This window comes from Bufo gargarizans, chromosome 1, assembly GCF_014858855.1.
Source record: "Bufo gargarizans isolate SCDJY-AF-19 chromosome 1, ASM1485885v1, whole genome shotgun sequence".
Taxonomy (NCBI): domain Eukaryota; kingdom Metazoa; phylum Chordata; class Amphibia; order Anura; family Bufonidae; genus Bufo; species Bufo gargarizans.
Genome location: NC_058080.1, coordinates 640,666,600 through 640,685,540, shown reverse-complemented (window position 1 = coordinate 640,685,540; position 18,941 = coordinate 640,666,600). Strand labels below are relative to the sequence as shown.

The window sequence follows — 18,941 nt, the reverse complement described above, 5'->3', positions numbered from 1 at the left end:
TATTATATGGTGTTCAGGTGTCATACAGTCGGGGCACGAGGGCATGCAATTTTCTATCATAGAGATTTTTGCATGGGCTGAGAAGACAGGGAGAGTTTCAGGGCTTAAATAGGGGTCACCCTTTTGTTTCTTAGTTTCGGATCAAGCCAGTCGGATCCTTATTTGTAACTTCTTGTTTTCTGTTACACCATCCGTGACAGTCCGTTTGTACTCTCTCTTCCATCTTACATACGTGTCTCAATGGAGGTGATCCATAAACTGGAGGGCATTTAAACCGAAGGGCACATTCTGTTGGCCAGCTTGGATGTGGAGGCACTCTACAGCTCTATACCCCATGATAATGGGTGTAGGGCTGTGAGTGATTTCCTCAAACAGCGAGCGGGGAACACATCTATGGCCACACAATGAGTTCATTCTACAGCTGCTCCAGTTCATCCTTGAAAACAATGTTTTTCTCTTTTACCGTCGGATCTACCACCAGCTCAGGGGGGTTGCGATGGGGAGCCCCTGTGCCCCAATCTTCGCCAACCTCTACCTGGGCTGGTGGGAGAGGGTGGTTGTTTTCACGGATGATAATGATAGTTGGACACGACACGTCAATTTATGGCTTCGCTTTATTGACGACGTGTTCATCTTGTGGTCAGGGACCAAGTCAGAGTTTGGCGACTTTGTACGGGTACTAAACAATAATGAAATGGGACTTTTTTTCACCTCCGAGATCCATGAGGATAAGATCGATTTCCTGGATCTGACAGTGTTCAAGGACCAGGAGGGCTACTTGGGGACCCGTCTATTCCGGAAGAAGACTGCCACCAACAGTCTGCTCCAATGGAACAGTTGCCACCCAGGGCCTCTTACAAAGGGCATCCCTAAGGGACAATATCTGCGGCTACGGCGCAACTTTTCCAGGACGGCGGACTATTTGGTGGCAGCTAAAGATTTGCAACAGAGATTCCATAGGAGAGGGTAGTACCTCCAACATGTGCTTGCTAGGGCACATCAGCACTCACTAGCGGTTGACCGGAACACCTTACTGGTTTCACGGGTGAAAACAATGGAGGATGAGAAAATGCATATTATTGCAACCTTTGATGATGCCCATGAATCAGTTCGAGCTATTCTTGCCCAATTCTGGGGAATTCTACAATCAGACCCAGATGTGGGTCATTTGGTGGGTGATGAGCCGAGCATCACATATCGCAGGGGGAGAAACCTGTGCGATGTGGGTGCAAGGCTTATACCAATCCCCTGTGGCATCTACTTGGCTAGGGACTAGACCAATGGGCACTTTTCGCTGCAGCGGTTGCGTGGCGTGCAACGCCATTCAGACTGGGAACAGCTTTACCAGTACTGTCATGCAAAAACAATACGCAATCAGGTCATTTATCAATTGTAAGACTCGAGGCATCGTCTACTTGGCAATCTGTAAATGCAGGGATGCAGTATGTTAGGAAGACGATCTGAGAATTTCGGAGACGGATCGGGGAGCATCTAAATGACATTCGAAAGGGTGCGGATACTCCCATTGCACGTCACATTGCCTCAATTCGTGATAATGACCTGGACTCTATTAATTTCTAGGGAATTGAAATAGTAAGGAGATCTGTGCGAGCTGGTGATCATGACAAAAGAATATTACAGAAGGAAGCACAATGGACCTTTCGATTACAGACAGTGCGTCCGAAGGGGCTTAATGATTTTATTTCTTTTGCCTGCTTCATCTGATATGGTCCTAAGAGTACCTTCTATAATCGACTGTCTGGTGAATGTCCCATCATGGGATCCCCTTTTAAGCCACTAACAGCAATATGTGGAGGGCTTACTTACTTCTGTATCCATACTTATCCCTCCCACTTTTCATCCATTTAGCCATATAGCCTCTGACAGCCCAATCTTGGTTGTGGGTGCAGAGGACTCAGTGCTATGTAACGTGATTAAATGCAAAAGAGAATAACTTTACTTGCTCCATGTAACTCTGCGTCCAGCATATTTAGCTGTAGTCTGACGCCGTCCTGCCTTTAGAAGAATCACCAATGAATTCCTCTTATTATTGTTGGTGTTTTGACACCTAGGATAATTCGTCCCTGAAGTGGGGCGTCCAGAGGTGGTTTTTGATGCAACCTCACGTTCAGCCCCCTGATTGGCTGCCTTAAGGATGAGCTCCGCCCTTGATGGGAGTGGCCTAGGTGACTTAAACAGCTGCTCCCGGCGCCCGCGTCACGGCCATCCTAGTGCCGATGCTGTCGCCTCCACAACTGAGAGGGGCAGCTCTGTGTGTTAGTCTGCTGCAGTGGGATGCGAAAGTTTAGGCAACCTTGTTAATTGTCATGATTTTCCTGTATAAATCGTTGGTTGTTGCGATAAAAAATGTCAGTTAAATATATCATATAGGAGACACACACAGTGATATTTGAGAAGTGAAATGAAGTTTATTGGATTTACAGAAAGTGTGCTATAATTGTTTAAACAAAATTAAGCAGGTGCATAAATTTGGGCACCACAAAAAAGAAATGAAATCAATGTTTAGTAGATCCTCCTTTTGCAGAAATTACAGCCTCTAAACTCTTCCTGTCAGTTCCAATGAGAGTCTGGATTCTGGTTGAAGGTATTTTGGACCATTCCTCTTTACAAAACATCTTTAGTTCATTCAGGCTTGATGTCTTCCCAGCATGGACAGCTCTCTTTAAGTCACACCACAGATTTTCAATTATATTCAGGTCTGGGGACTGAGATGGCCATTCCAGAACGTTGTACTCGTTCCTCTGCATAAATGCCCTAGTGGATTTTGAGCAGTGTTTAGGGTCGATGTCTTGTTGAAAGATCCAGCCCCGGCGCAGCTTCAGCTTTGTCACTGATTCCTGGACATTGGTCTCCAGAATCTGCTGATACTGAGTGGAATCCATGTGTCCCTCAACTTTGACAAGATTCCCAGTCCCTGCACTGGCCACACATCCCCACAGCATGATGGAACCACCATCATATTTTAATGTAGGTAGCAGGTGTTTTTCTTGGAATGCTGTGTTATTTTTCCTCCATGCATAACGCCGCTTGTTATGGCCAAATAACTAAATTTTAGTTTCATCAGTCCACAGCACCTTATTCCAAAATGAAGCTGGCTTGTCCAAATGTGCTTTAGCCCACCTCAAACGGCACTTTTTGTGCTGTGGGCAGAGAAAAGGCTTCCTCTGCATCACTCTCGCATACAGCATCTCCTTGTGTAAAGTGCGCCGAATGGTTGAACGATGCACAGTGACTCCATCTGCAGCAAGATGATGTTGTAGGTCTTTGGTGCTGGTCTGTGGGTTGACTCTGACTATTCTCACCATTCGTCACTTCTGTCTAGCCGAGATTTTTCTTGGTCTGCCACTTTGAGCCTTAACTTGAACTGAGCCTGTGGTCTTCCATTTCCTCAATATGTTCCTAACTGTGGAAACAGACAGCTGAAATCTCTGAGACAGCTTTCTGTATCCTTCCCCTAAACCATGATGGTGAACAATCTCTGTCTTTAGGTCATTTGAGAGTTGTTTTGAGACCCCCATGTTGCTACTCTTCAGAGAAAATTAAAAGAGGAGGGAAACTTACAATTGACCCCTTAAATACTCTTTCTCATAATTGGATTCACCTGTGTATGTAGGTCAGGGGTCACTGAGCTTACCAAGCCAATTTGAGTTCCAATAATTAGTTCTAAAGGTTTTGGAATCAATAAAATGACAACAGTGCCCAAATTTATGCACCTGCCTAATTTTGTTAAAACAATTATAGCACACGTTCTCTAAATCCAATAAACTTCATTTCACTTCTCAAATATCACTGTGTGTGTCTCCTATATGATATATTTAACTGACATTTTTTATCGTAACAACCAACGATTTTATACAGGAAAATCAGGACGATTAACAAGGTTGCCCAAACTTTCGCATCCCACTGTATATGTTGTGTATCTAAGCCCCGGCTCCTGATGATATACATTATAAGAAACGCATCAAGCAGATAATGAGCAAACCATAGACAGATACAAATGTTAGCTGCTATGTGTCACAGCCAGATCTCTGAGAAGTTCCGACAGACGTTCTTCAGTACCTCCTGCATGATGTTCTTTTGTTTTGGTTTCGCTTTGACATCTCTTCTCCCTCTTCCAACTGTCATTTATTAGCAGTGATTGCCTCCTTTTATATCCCCTCCCATTCTGCCTCACTGTCAACGATGGTGTAGCAGAAAATAAGAAGTTACAAATAAGGATCCGACTGGCTTGATCCAAAACTAAGGAACAAAAGGGTAAGCCCTATTAAAGCCCTGAAGCTCTCCTTGTCTTTTCAGCCCATGCAAAGATCTCAATGATATAAGGTTGCATGTCCACGTACCTAGACTGAGTGACACCTGCAAACCCTATAATAGAGAGGGGACACGACCACCGGCTCCCTGCACTTAATACGGAGGGAGTCAGGGTCACCTAGAATCAAGCCAACAGGAAAACAACAAATACAGACATAGACTTATCTGAATAAGCAACTGTAGCAACTCCAAGCAGTGAACACAATCCAGGAAGTAGTATAAACCGCAAAGTGAGGCAGTATGGGAGGAGATATATAGGGAGGCAATCACTGCTAATAGATGACAGCTGAGAGAGGGAGGAGAGATGTCAAAGTGAAAGCAAAACAAAAAAACATCATACAGGAGGTACTGAAGAACGTCTATCAGAACTTCTCAGAGATCTGGCGGTGACACTCACTTTGCGGTTTATACTACTTCCTGGATTGTGTTCACTGCTAGATGCTACTACTGCTGGTTCCACAGCTAAGTCTATTTCTGTATTTGTGTTTTCCTGTTGGCCTGATTCTAGGTGACCCTGACTCCCTCCGTATTAAGTTCAGGTAGTCATGTCCCCTCACTATTATAGGGTTTGCAGGTGTCACTCAGTCTAGGTACGTGGACATGCAACCTTCTATCATAAAGATCTTTGCATGGGCTGAGCAGTCAGGGAGAGCTCTAGGCCTTTTATAGGGCTCACCCATTTGTTCCTTAGTTTGGGATCAAGTCAGTCGGATCTTTATTTGTTACTTCTTGTTTTCTGCAACACCATTCGTGACACTAGGTACAAGGCGATGTGCCATCCCGGGCACTGAATTATCTGTGAGAGGGTGTTATTGTTGGGGTAGAAATATGAGTAGCTGGGGACTTTGGAGTAGCTGTGCAGGATGAGCATACAATAAGGCTCAGAATTATACTGAAGACAGCACCCTGGTTCTTGTCTCTCCTGTTAACAATTAACTATCTACCTCCTTTCCCCTCCCCCCCTCTCTTAGTGCTCGGTTTCTGCTGATTCATTTGTGGCAGCATCACATCAGAACCCTGGTGGATGCTCCACAATTGATAGGGGTCTATCCACCTTGTAAGCTTTTGTCCGTCTGGTTTATGGCACCCCTCAATCAGTATTTTGTGGAAACAGGTGTATTGCAGCCCTCAATCAGTATTTTGTGGATGAAGGTATATGACACCCCTCAATCAGTATTTGGCAGAAACTGGTATGTAGCATACCTCAATCAGTATTTTGCGGAAACAGGTATATGGCACCCCTCAATCAGTATTTTGTGGACGCAGGTGTATCGCAGCCCTCAATCAGTATTTGGTGGAAGAAGATATTTAACAATAGCACCCCTTAATCAGTATTTGGTGGAAACAGGTATATAGCACCCCTCAATCAGTATTTGGCAGAAACTGGTGTATAGCACCCCTCAATTAGTATTTTGTGGAAGAAGGTATATTACAGCCCTCAAGCCGTTTTTTGGGGGGCAACAGGTATATCACACCAGTTGCAATTAGTTACTTCAATAGCGTTTGTCCTTCTATCTAGCTGTGGTATTACAGCATAACCGCACACAAATATCGTCAGATGTTCGCATGTTCGGCAAATCGCGAACGAGCAAAGTTTGCCGCAAAATGACCGCGGGGCGAACCGCACGGCCATTTCTAGTTATGGATAGTGTTGATTGCGAATATTTTAATTGCTAATTTTTATTGCGAATATCGGCACTTCGAGAATTTGCGAAGATGTAGAATATAGTCCTATATATTCGTAACCTCCCTTCTTGCTTGTGGGCCAATGAGAAGGCTGCAATATCTTTGTCAGAGCTTAGCAACATCCTCAGCAACCAATAGGAAAGTTGCCTACCCCTTTACTATATAAGAACCTCCCCAGCAGCCATTTTCTGCAGTTTTTTTGCGGTTCTGAGAGAGAGAGAGAGAGAGCAGTGTCATTGCTTTGCTCTGTGCTTTCATCTGGATCCTATTCAGTGGCGTACCTACCAGGGAAGCAGGGGAAGCAGCTGCTTCGGGGCCCGGGCTGAAAAGGGGCCCGGAGCAGTAGTAAACAGTCAGACTGGGAACACCCCCCTCTACACTCACTTCACTGCTGCTTTAGAATGTCCTCGGAGCAGAGCAGGGAGCTAAGCCCCGCCCATCAGCACAGACCATTAATAGAGGAGCCTGGCTGCTTAATAGTGCAGCCAGGGCTCAGTACAGTGTGCTACAGGGAGATCCTGTCTCCCCTCCCTCTCCTAACTATTAGTACAGCCCAGCTTCTGCTACAGAGACTGCTCTGTAGTCGGCAGTAACAGGAGGGAGAGGGGAGACTGAATAGTGACAGGAAGTGCTGCAGAAAGAAGATGCTGTGCCTGTCACTATCAGGAGCCCATACATTCCAGGCTTATGCCTGCCAACCCTAGCTGTCCTGCATCTCATGTAGCCCCCCCAGCTGCATTCATCTGCTGTCCCCGCCCCCAGTTCTGTCCTGTGGGCCCCCTACTTATCTGATGCCTTGCCCTCTAGACCCCCTATCCATCTGATGCCACACTCCTCTGGGCACCCATGTGCAGCTTGGAGACACCAGTATGAGGCCAGAATGGGGACTGGAAGATCACAGAGCGGCGGGGAGCAGGCGAGTATGGTTTTTTCCACAACCGTACAATGCACCACTAGTTCACATCACATTTTTGTCCCATGTTTAAAAGGGTTGTCCGGGTTCAGAGCTGAACCCGAACATACCCTTATTTTCACCCAGACAGCCCCCCTGAGGCTAGCATCGGAGCATCTTATGCTCCGATGCGCTCCTTTGCCCTGCGCTAAATCGCGTAGGGCACGGCTCTTTTGTTTTCAATAACACACTGCCGGGCGGAAATTTCCGCCCGGCAGTGTGTTCGGTGACGTCACCAGCTCTGAGGGGCGGGTTTTAGCTCTGCCCTAGCTGTTTTACTGGCTAGGGCAGAGCTAAGTCCCGCCCATCAGTGCCGGTGACGTCACCGGGGTTACTGGCAGCCCCATGTAGAGCCCCGGTACGTCACCAGATCTCCAAAAAAATGCCTTTGCCCTGCGCAATTTAGCGCAGGGCAAAGGAGAGCATCGGAGCATGAACTGCTCCGATGCTCATGTCAGGGGGGCTGCCTGGGTGAAAATGGAGGGATGTCCGGGTTCAGCTCTGAACCCAGACAACCCCTTTAAGGCTGGGTTCACATCATGTTTTTCCCATCCGTTTAACGTATTCAAAAAAACTTATTCGGATGCCTCATACTGATGCCATGACAGTGACATCCGTTCACCATAGAGTTTCATTGTAAAAAAAAAAAATGTAAATCCATATTTTTTTTTTGTACCGGATTGTGCAGGATACAAGAACGTGGAGTACTGCATTTTTGTATCGTGTACATCATAGTCCAGTAAAAACACATGTATGTTAAAGAATCAAATGCCACTGTATGACGCCTGCCTGCCCGTTTAAAGATTTGCTGTGGGGCCCAGTCATTTCTAGCTACTCGACTGGTTACCAGGGGCTCAGACCATGGGGACAGACTACATTCGATGTCAGCCCTGCAGCAATACATAGAATGGGCGCCTTTCCTACAGCAGGGGTCATACTGTGCTGTACATACAGTGTAGTGTGATGTCATGTTCACCTCTCCGGGTATATTATCCAGGAAAGCACAATTCTACAAAAAGGACATGTTCTATCTTTTGGTGGAACGGAAGTGCGGAATGGAACCCCACGGAAGCCCTGCGTAGTGCTTACGTAGTGTTCCGTTCCGTGATTCCGTTTCGCACCCTTCCGCATCTCTGGATTTGCGGACCCATTGAAGTGAATGGGTCCGCATCCGTGATGCAGAATGCACACGGAAGGGTGCCCATTTATTGATGATCCACATATGCGGTCCGCAATACGGGAATAGCTGTCCCCTTTCACACAAACGATACGGGTTGGCTCCAGGTGCGTTCAGGGTGCATTCAGTGAAACTCGCACCATTTTTCAAGCAAGGTCAGTCAGTTTTGTCTACAATTGCGTTCAGTTTTTTCTGCACGGGTGCAATGCGTTTTGATGCGTTTTTCATGCACGTGATAAAAAACTAAAAGTTTACAAACAATATCTCCTAGCAACCTGGTGGTGAGCGCGGTGACGTCACCAAAGGTACTTTTCCTGCCAGGTCCTGAAAGAAGACGAGCCGGGCTGCGCGATCAAGTGGATGAGGTGAATAATTAATTTTTTTTTTTTTTTTTTTAACCCCTCAAGCCACATGTTACTAAGCATTCTGTATTAAGAATGCTATTATTTTCCCTTATAACCATGTTATGCAATGCAATTTTCAAGCAGCCCCATTCACTTCTGTGGGACCTGCGCTACGTGAAAAACGCAGAATATCGAGCATGCTGCGATTTTTACGCAACGCACAAGTCATGCGTGAAAATCACTGATCATGTACACAGCCCCATTGAAGTGAATGGGTCCGGATTCAGTACGGGTGCAATGTGTTCACATCACGCATTGCACCTGCGCGGAAAACTCGCCCGTGTGAAAGGGGCCTAAGACTTTGACACGGCCCCCACAACAGTATGATAGAATGACACTACATGACAGATAGGGTGTGTGTGTATGTATATAATATATATAATAGAAAAAAGGATGGCATGGCATCCTAGTCTGGCCTAGATCGTGATTAGCCAAAAGAGCGGGGTTTACACGGGGGGGGGGGGGGGGGGGCATACAAAAATTTGCTGTGGGGCCCAGTCACCTCTAGTTACATCCTGATCCTATTCCTTATTTAATTACATTAAATAGTTAGCTCATATATATAATACAGATAGTTAGTGGGAGATAGTGTTGGTTATATCCTGATATAGTGTAGCTGATAGGTTCCAGTGCAGGGTGTTAGGTAGTTTGATAGGAATTACTGTTACTCTGCTGTCCATACATACATGCTACAGACATAGTGCTGTGATGTCACAACAATGCTTAGTGCACCAATAAGTAATATCTACTCAGACTTGATAAAATGTGAAGTTGGATGTATTGCGCAAAAAATATGTGCATCATTTGTGCTGATTTGCGCAATCGCGAAAATAATTATGAGATCACAAATTCTCAAATTTGTGAATTTATTGCGAATATTACGAGAAAAATTTGTGAAATATCGCTAAAACAAATATTGCCTATGCTGCTTATCACTAGTTATAGACAGTGGTTGTGGTTCCACTGTACCAACCAACCAATTCAACATTGGCATAGTCTTGAGGGTTCGTCAGTCCCCTGGTTTTCACCCTTTACCCCAATACAGGGTTCTGGCCTTTGCTGCAGGATAGCCACCAGGCCCTTACCTCTTGGAATAGTCCCAATGTGGTTGGCTGCTGACCCACAGAGATCAAAGATACCGGTGTGTGGCACAGAGGAATCAGGCAATATTCATAATTAGTGTTGAGCACGAATATTTGAATAGCGAATTTTTATTGTGAATATCGCCACTTCGAGAATTCAATATTTATAATATAGTGCTATATATTTGTTATATTGAATATTCAGATTTTTTTTCCATCTGAACACATGATTCCTCTCTGCTTCTTGCTTGTGGGTCAATGAGAAGGAAGCAATGTCAAGTTCACAACAATACTTAGTGCACCAATCAGTAATCTGTAGTCAGACCTGCTAAAATGTGAAGTTGCACGCGATAAAATATTCTAATCACTGCCGATTAGCAAAATATATTGGAGCACTTGACTCTATCTGCATATAAAGCTATTGTAATGTTCTGCTGTGCCAACTATTTTATCCAGTCTCAGGAAACTTATACCAGCTTGAAAAATGTAGCCAAAGTGACCCACGCCTGTATTTCGCATTACGAATTTGCATTAAGCGATTTTTACATTGCCGATTTATCGCATTCAATAAAATAATCTTAAATTCTAGAAATTTGCGAATATATGACAAATATTCTACAAAATATTTGTGAAATATCGCAAATTCGAATATAGACCCTGCCGTTTATCACTACTCATAATCAGAAAACAAGCAGAGGTCACAGCTGGCAGAGTGCTTGTGAAACAATCTAAAGATAAGGGGAGGCAGCACATAATCAGTAGGGTGAACAGGCACAGGTTAGGTGGCAGAGGGTCAGGATCCAGTGGAAAGACACTGGTCAGTACACTGGTAAATACATGAATTTTAGCAAGCTAAAGAGTCCTGGAAGGATCTGCAGAATCAATTGCTCAGGACAGAAATGAAGGAAATAACCCAGACTGGTGAGCAATTAGGAACAGCCTCGCAGCAGCTTACAGAGCAAGAGGAGGTTGGCCTTTGCAGTACTTCAACAGAGGTGATATAGAATCAACAATGACACAAATTCACACACAGGAAGCCAGTGCCCTGAAAATGGGACAGAGGCGGCCATGCACCGCCATTGTAAAAGAAAGAAGGCTATGGTCACTGTACAGTATATGTCTGAGACTATCTACCTACGTACGATATTGGTTTATTTAATAAGACTAATGTACTGTATTACTGAATGAAACACTGCTGCAAGAGCAACTAACATGAGTGATATCCATCACTCTATTAAACCCTGTAGAGGGAAGTGCCTAAATAATGTGTGTATATCTAAAGATCCTCTGCCTGCAGGGAACTGCCATCCAATAGGACACTGGACCCCCTTCAGCACTACATACTGCAGCGTGGGAGATGTGCCGAAACCTGTGTGTCGGCACTTATGTAGGCTGGCTCGGTGACGTCATATCAGTGCGCCAACCTACGTGCACTGCCTGCAGACGTGGTCGCAAACAGGTAGAGCAGTGGAATGCTCAGCTGTTTAGATGAGCGGCCCATAAGAAGATCACCCCATCAGCAATGAGCATTCTCCCCTGGACAACAAGCATGATCTTTGGCTAAGTAACATCAACCTCCTAGGAGCCCCTAGACAATGTGCCTCCATTACATTAACCCTTTCCCTGCCTATTTCCACCGAGAGCATTAACCATTTCCATTAATTAACCCTTTCCCTGCCTGCTCAGGTTAACCCTTTCCTAGCCCCAATTACCGTACTCCCCTATACCTCAGCTAGCTGGTTAACCCTTCCCTTTTGACTAGAGCTAACGGTTAACCCTTTCTTTCACATGGACGAAATTTCTGCGCGGGTGCAATGCGTGAGGTGAACTCATTGCACCCGCACTGAATCCGGACCCATTCATTTATATGGGGCTGTGCACATGAGCGGTGATTTTCATGCAACACTTGTGCGTTGCGTGAAAATCTCAGCATTCTCTATTTTGTGCGTTTTTCACGCAATGCAGGCCCCATAGAGGTGAATGGGGCTGTGTGAAAATCGCAAGCATCTTCAAGCAAGTGCAGATGCGGTGTGATTTTCACGCACGGTTGCTAAGAGACGTTCAGGGTGGGGACCCGATCATTATTATTTTCCCTTATAACATGGTTATAAGGTAAAATAATAGCATTCTTAATACAGAATGCTAAGTAAAATAGTGATGGAGGGGTTAAAAAATAAATAAATAATAATTTAACTCACCTTAATCCACTTGTTTGCGCAGCCCGGCTTCTCTTCTTTCTTCTTCTTTGAGGAAAAGGACCTGTGGTGACGTCACTGCACTCATCACATGGTCCGTCACATGATCCATCACCATGGTGATGGATCATGTGAGCCAATAATATTGATGACCTATCCTCGGGATAAGTCATCAATATCCGATCTTTAGGGGTCCAACTCCCAGCACCCTCGACGATCAGCTGGTTGAAGAGAAGGCGGTCTAGTGTGAGCATTACTTCCTCTTCAAGATTGTCTGTCATCTCGCTTGCAATGTAATTACAAAGTGCTTGTTCTATTTAAGTCAATGGAACAAGCACTTGTAGATAATTATATTCTGCCACTGACACTTCCGAGATGACGCACAGTGTAATCTTGAAGAGGAAGTAGGATTTGCACGGGCACCATCTCCTCTTCAAACTGTTGATTGGTAGGACTGCCGGGAGTCAGACCCCCAACAATTAGATATTGATTCTGAGGAAAAGTTATCAATATTACTGTCTGCACAACCCCTTTAAACTTAATAAATTTGTAGGACTGTTGTTGTCAATATACCCCCTGATCATTCCCACTAGTGATGGACGAACATCAGCCGGGCCGGTTTGCGAAAGCGATCAAATGTTTGCGAACCGCAAGGCGAACCTGAAAAACCTTCAGCTCATATTTGCAGCCACCAAATGCTTAGTAGAAGTGTACAAATAGTCCCACAACATGTACAGTGACATACTAGAGGGGGATCAATGACAGAAATTCAAACAAAAAATATGTATATTAATCAGGGAACATTTTTATGCGTCTTAAAGGGAAATTCTCTGAAATGTGCCCTGCTGGAGCCTAGAATTTTTTTATTCGGGCCTTAAAAATTAGGCATTTATCTGACATAAAATAAATTGTGATTACGTGGCTTGAGGTACATTATGCGGTCACTGAATAACAATTTTACTGTAGCCCACTTTTTTTTTCACTTTTTCTGGGGGGCAACTGGTATATTGGTATATGGAAATTATTTGTTCCAATGGCGTTTGTCACTATCTGTAGCTGAGGTCACGCAGTAAAACCGCAAACCAATGCTGCACTACCCAAATGCACTATAAAGAAAGTATATTATTGGTATATAACACACCTGCTTCAATCAGTTTTTAGGGGGGCAACTGGTATATCACACCAGTAGAAATTATTTGTTCTAATGGCGTTTGTCACTATCTGTAGCTGAGGTAATGCAGCTAAACCACAAACAAATGCTGCACTACCTAAAAACACTATATAGAAAGTATATAATTGGTATATAACACCCCGCTTCAATTAGTTTTTTGGGGGGCAACTGGTATATCACACCAATAGAAATGATTTGTTCCTATGGCGTTTGTCACTATCTGTAACTGCGGTAACGTAGTAAAACTGCAGACAAATGCTGCACTACCCAAATGCACTATGTAGAAAGTATATAATTGGTATATAACACCCCTGCTTCAATCAGTTTTTTTGAGGGGCAACTGGTATATCACACCAGTAGAAATTATTTGTTCCAATGGCGTTTGTCACTATCTGTAGCTGATGTAATGCAGCTAAACCGTAAACAAATGCTGCACTACCCAAATGCACTATATAGAAAGTATATAATTGGTATATAACACCCCTGCTTCAATCCGTTTTTTTGGCGGGCAACTGGTATATCACACAAGTAGAAATTATTTGTTCCAATAGCATTTGTCACTCTGTGTCAGCGAACCAGGGGGGCCGTTTCGCATCAGGTTCGCAGGCGCGGGTGGCGGGCGCAGATAGCTCCTCCTCTTCCTCCTGACAGGACACCTGACGTCAATGTGGCCAGTGCGCCTGCGCGAGTCGGACTCCGGGTGCGCGGTACACAAGCCGGGTGTGCGGGGATACGAGCGTAGGGCACACGCTCCATTCCAGACCACAGGTGCTATTCAGGCTGGGGGAGGGCTTCAGCCTCCGTCACCGCCCTCAGCCTTATGATTGGCTTCTGACTAAGGAAGCCTCCTGGTTGCCCGGCAACCAGGGGGGCGGTCCTTGGTTCGCTGTGTACTTGAAGCCAGTCAGAGCCTTGACTCATTGCTGAGTTATTCAACCTTATGGTGAACACCCAGCTCCCTCCTGTGAACCTGTTGTTTAATCTGACTTCCCAGCTACCGACTCCTTGCCTGTTTCCTCGATTACGATTTCTGCTGCCCGCCACGACCCGGAACTGGAACCGACTACCCGATTGGATTGACCTTTTTTGTACTACGCTAATTTTTGGGATTATTTTGTCCCTGCCAAAGGATTCCATACCTGATCCACTATTCCAGTCCTGACACTCTGTGAGCTGAGGTAACGCAGCAAAACCGCAAACAAATGCTGCACTACCCAAATGCACTATATAGAAAGTATATTATTGGTATATAACATCCCTGCTTCAATCAGTTTTTTTTTTGGGGGGGCAACTGGTATATCACTCCAGTAGAAATTATTTGTTCCAATAGCGTTTGTCCCTGTGTATAGCTGCGGTATTGCAGCAGAACCGCACACAACTGCTGCACAATACAAATGCACTATAATATACTTTCTATGTTAGAACGTATATTATAAGTATATTGCACCCCTCAGTAAGTCACACCTATCGATAGCACACCTATACCAGTCCTTAAAAGGACTTTTGTGGGCCTATTAACTAGTGTTTGGTGTCCCTAACATTCTGTCCCTGCTCCACACAGCAACCTCTCCCTACACTGGCAAAAGATTGAATACAAAATGGCGGCCAGATCAGGTTTATTTATAAGGTAGGGGGTATGTCCATGTGCTGAAATGTCTCAATTGGCTGTCCTGTACCACCTGATGGATGTGTCATGGGTCAAAGTTCTTCACAATGTAAAAGAATATGGCGCCAGCAGACATTGCCGTATGTTCATCCGTTCGGCGGACCGCGAGCGAGCATAGTTCGCTGCAAAATGACCGTCAGGCGAACCGAATTTGTCACAATTTATCAAAAGTTGTGAAAATAAAGAAAAGTATTGATACTTGTACTGAATGGGTTTTCCAGCAAATGTTGGGGAATCTTCAAAAAATGAAAATAAACCTTACTCACCAGCTCAGTCTCCTGCTGTTCTTGTGTCTCTATGCTGGTGTTACCAGCGGTCTTGTTTCTTGCACTGCATCAATGACATCACTGACCTTAGCAATCACGTGAGGTAGTCAGGTACATTATCACTGTAGTAAAACTGGCACCACAGCAATGCTATGTCTAACTACTCTAAGTGACTGCTGATGCCAGTGATTGCTGCGGCGATCACATTAATAAATCAGTGCTATTATTGCTGCAAAGCTGGCACCACTAATTTTTCCTCATTGGAGCAGCAGGGGATTGATACTGTAAGTAATTATTATCATTTTCATATTAGCGCATTCCTAGCCTTGTGTAAAATTTTTGGGAGTTCCTTGAAAACCTCTTTGATTTTTGGTGTTTGGGCTCAGCTATAGGTTCCATTAGTTTTGAAATCCTGTGTGTTGGATATATAATGTACAGTGATACCTCGGTTCACGAACGCTTCTGTTCGCGAACAACTCGGTTCACAAACAGAAAAGTTCATAAAAATATGCTCCGGTTCACGAACTCCGCCTCGGTTCACGAACAGGAGCCGCGGCCATTTTAATGCATGTCACATGGTCGTGACTTCCTGTAGGAAGACCGTGGAGAGAAGAAGAGACACAGAAAGAAGTACTGTGAGTACTCTGCAAACATTTTAAGTGCTTTTTGGTGTGCTTTTTAGCACATACAGTACTGTACAGTTCACTGGACACCCAATATGGCTCCCAAGAAGCATAGTGGAAAAAAGAAAGTGCGGAGCAGCAATGAAGGTGACAAGAACAGAAATGCAGGTGACAATGTGCAAAGTGGAAATGCAAGTGACAATGTGCAAAGTGGAAATGCAGGTGACAATGTGCAAAGTGGAAATGCAGGTGACAATGTGCAAAGTGGAAATGCAGGTGACAATGTGCAAAGTGGAAATGCAGGTGACAATGTGCAAAGTGGAAATGCAAGTGACAATGTGCAAAGTGGAAATGCAGGTGACAATGTGCATAGTGGAAATGCAGGTGACAATGTGCATAGTGGAAATGCAAGTGACAATGTGCAAAGTGGAAATGCAGGTGACAATGTGCAAAGTGGAAATGCAGGTGACAAGAATGTGCAGCGCAAGCATGGTGGCAAAAAGAAAGTGCAGAGCAGTAGTAAAGGTGACAGCAAGGTTGTGAAGAAAATAACCATTGAGCTGAAGAAGGAAATTATAGAAAAGCATGACCGTGGTATTCGTGTGACTGATCTGGCCTCGGAGTACAAGATGGCAAAGTCAACAATCTCGACTATTCTGAAAAACAAAGCCGCCATCAAAGGAGCTGATGTTGCAAAAGGAGTGACAATGTTAACCAAGCAGAGGACGCAAGTTCTGGAAGAGGTGGAAAAACTTTTGTTGGTGTGGTTGAATGAGAAACAGCTGGCAGGTGATAGCGTTAGTGAAGCTATGATCTGTGAGAAAGCCAGGAAATTGCACAGTGATTTACTGCAAAGAAGCCCCTCTACAAGTGCAGCAAGTGACGAATTTAAAGCCAGTAGGGGGTGGTTTGAAAAATTCCGCAGGAGAAGTGGCATCCACAGTGTGATTAGACATGGTGAGGCTTCCAGTTCTGACAAGGCTGCAGCAGAAGCCTACAAGTTAGACTTTGCGGAATTCATGAAGACAGAAGGATACGTCCCTCAACAAGTGTTCAACTGTGATGAAACAGGGCTCTTCTGGAAAAAAATGCCGAACAGAACCTATATCATGCAGGAGGAAAAGGCACTACCAGGGCACAAGCCCATGAAGGACAGATTGACCCTTTTGCTGTGTGCCAACGCAAGTGCCGATCTAAAAATTAAACCACTACTGGTGTACCATTCTCAGACCCCTCGTGCATTTAGGGAACAAAATGTGAACAAGGCCAGACTGCCCGTCATGTGGAGAGCCAATGCCAAAGCTTGGGTCACAAGGCAATTGTTTATGGAATGGCTGCACGAGGTGTTTGCACCCACCGTCAGAAAATATCTTTCTGATAACCAGCTGCCTGAAAGGTGCCTTCTTCTGATGGACAATGCCCCGGCACACCCTCCAGCCTTGGTGGATGATATGGATGCAGAGTATGACTTCATCAAGGTAAAGTTCCTCCCCCCCAACACAACACCACTTCTGCAGCCCATGGACCAGCAAGTCATCTGCAACTTCAAGAAGCTGTACACAAAGGCGCTCTTCACTAGGTGTTTTAATGTCACTGAAGAGACGTCCTTGACTTTGAAAGAATTCTGGAAGAATCATTTCAATGTTGTCGACTGCATTAACCTCATTGACAAAGCCTGGGAAGAGGTCACTCCCCGAACCCTAAATTCAGCCTGGAGGAAACTGTGGCCAGAATGTGTCGCTGAACGTGAACATGACTTTGACGGGTCTGATGCAGAGGTAGTGCAGGTAATTGTGTCCATGGGCAAGAGTATGGGTCTGGACGTTGATGGTGCTGATGTGGAAGAGCTTGTTGAGGAACATAGGGAGGAGCTGACCACGGAAGAACTTTCTGAACTCCACGGTGAGCAGCAGAGGGCACTTCTTGAGGAGCATTCCACTGAGGAAGAAGAAGAAAGGGAGGAGGTTAGCAGTGATGCCATAAAATCCATTATGCAAAAATGGAATGAGTGCCATGATTTTTTTGAAAAGCACCACCCCAACATAACTGTCGTGAACAGAGTGCTAAATCTCATGAATGATAATGTGGTCTCTCATTTTCGGAGGGTTATGCAGCGCAGGAAGAGACAAGTGACATTGGACAGATTTTTCAGACAAACTGAGCCTGCAGCTAGGAGACAAAGGAGAGAGGAAACCCCTGAAGGAGATCCCCCTGATGTCCTTATGGAGGGGGACTCTCCCTCCAAACAATAACTGCCTCCTACCTGCCTTCCTCCATGCCAGAAGTCATCTCAAGCAAGGTTAGTGTCCTCTCTTTATACATTACTATACTGTACTAATGTGTATTGTAATTTGTTTCATATTTTTGTGCTTCAAAAAACCCCAAAAAAAGGTCAGCACGGATTAACCGGATTTACATTGAACCCTATGGGAAAATGTGCCTCGGTTCGCGACCAATTCGGTTCGCGACCAGAGTCAGTTCACGAATTAAGTTCGTGAACCGAGGTATCACTGTATTGGCAGCCTCCTTGTGCCCAGTTGTTTATCTCTACAGCTCTCCGTGCTGTCCAATCTGCTCTGTTCAGTAGTGCTGAGCATGAATATTCTAATCACAAATTTTTATTGCGAATATCGGCACTTTGAGAATTTGCGAATATTTAGAATATATTGCTATATATTCGTATTCGCGAATAGTGTTAAATATTCTAATAGCGAATTTATCGTGAATATATTACATTGTCGATTTTTGCAATCAAGTAAACAACGACTGGAGATCACAAATTCTCGAATTTGCTAATTTATGGCAAATATTTGGCCAAAAATTTGCAAAATATCGCATATTCGAATAATGCCTATGCCACTCATCACTACTGTTCAGTAGAAGCCTTTCTTTTCAATGAAAGATCCTGCAATATTTGCAGGATACCACTAATTTTCTCTCTTTATTAGACGTTTCACACAAAGAATAGAGCAAGATTTCATCATACCATGAGAAGTTATGTCCAGAGCTGATTGGAATATATCTAAATTTTTGTTATAAAAGAAATGCTTTATATTCCCCATTTTTTACTTTCTACTAACCACAAGAATGCATAGTTTGGTTTAATTTTCATTTTTGTAATGTTTTTAGTGTTGAGCAAAGCGAAGCATCCGAAGTGGAATTCGGTCCTGATTTTAGGAAAAAAAATAGTTTAAACTAAGCAGAATTTCCTCACTCTTCGCGGTAACGAATCATTTTCCCTAAAATGCGGCTGGTGTTTTCTTACAATCAATGGAAAAAATATATAAATACCTCATCCATTTGCTCATGATGAGGCAGTCCCCTCCTCTCAATTGAAAAAGACCTGCCGAAGGGCCAATGCTGAACCTGATAACGTCACCATGCGCT

At 44.5% G+C, this 18,941-nt stretch overlaps 1 protein-coding gene across 1 annotated transcript; it reads left to right on the top strand.

Annotated features, from left to right (window-relative positions):
• The first annotated feature begins 1,054 nt into the window (after positions 1-1,054).
• Positions 1,055-17,806, top strand: LOC122929160 (tigger transposable element-derived protein 1-like). The gene is made up of 4 exons (XM_044282673.1): positions 1,055-1,171; positions 1,582-1,674; positions 15,614-15,722; positions 16,020-17,806. Exons 1-4 carry the CDS (start codon positions 1,055-1,057, stop codon positions 17,804-17,806), a joined length of 2,106 nt encoding a protein of 701 aa, XP_044138608.1.
• Positions 17,807-18,941: the final 1,135 nt, after the last annotated feature.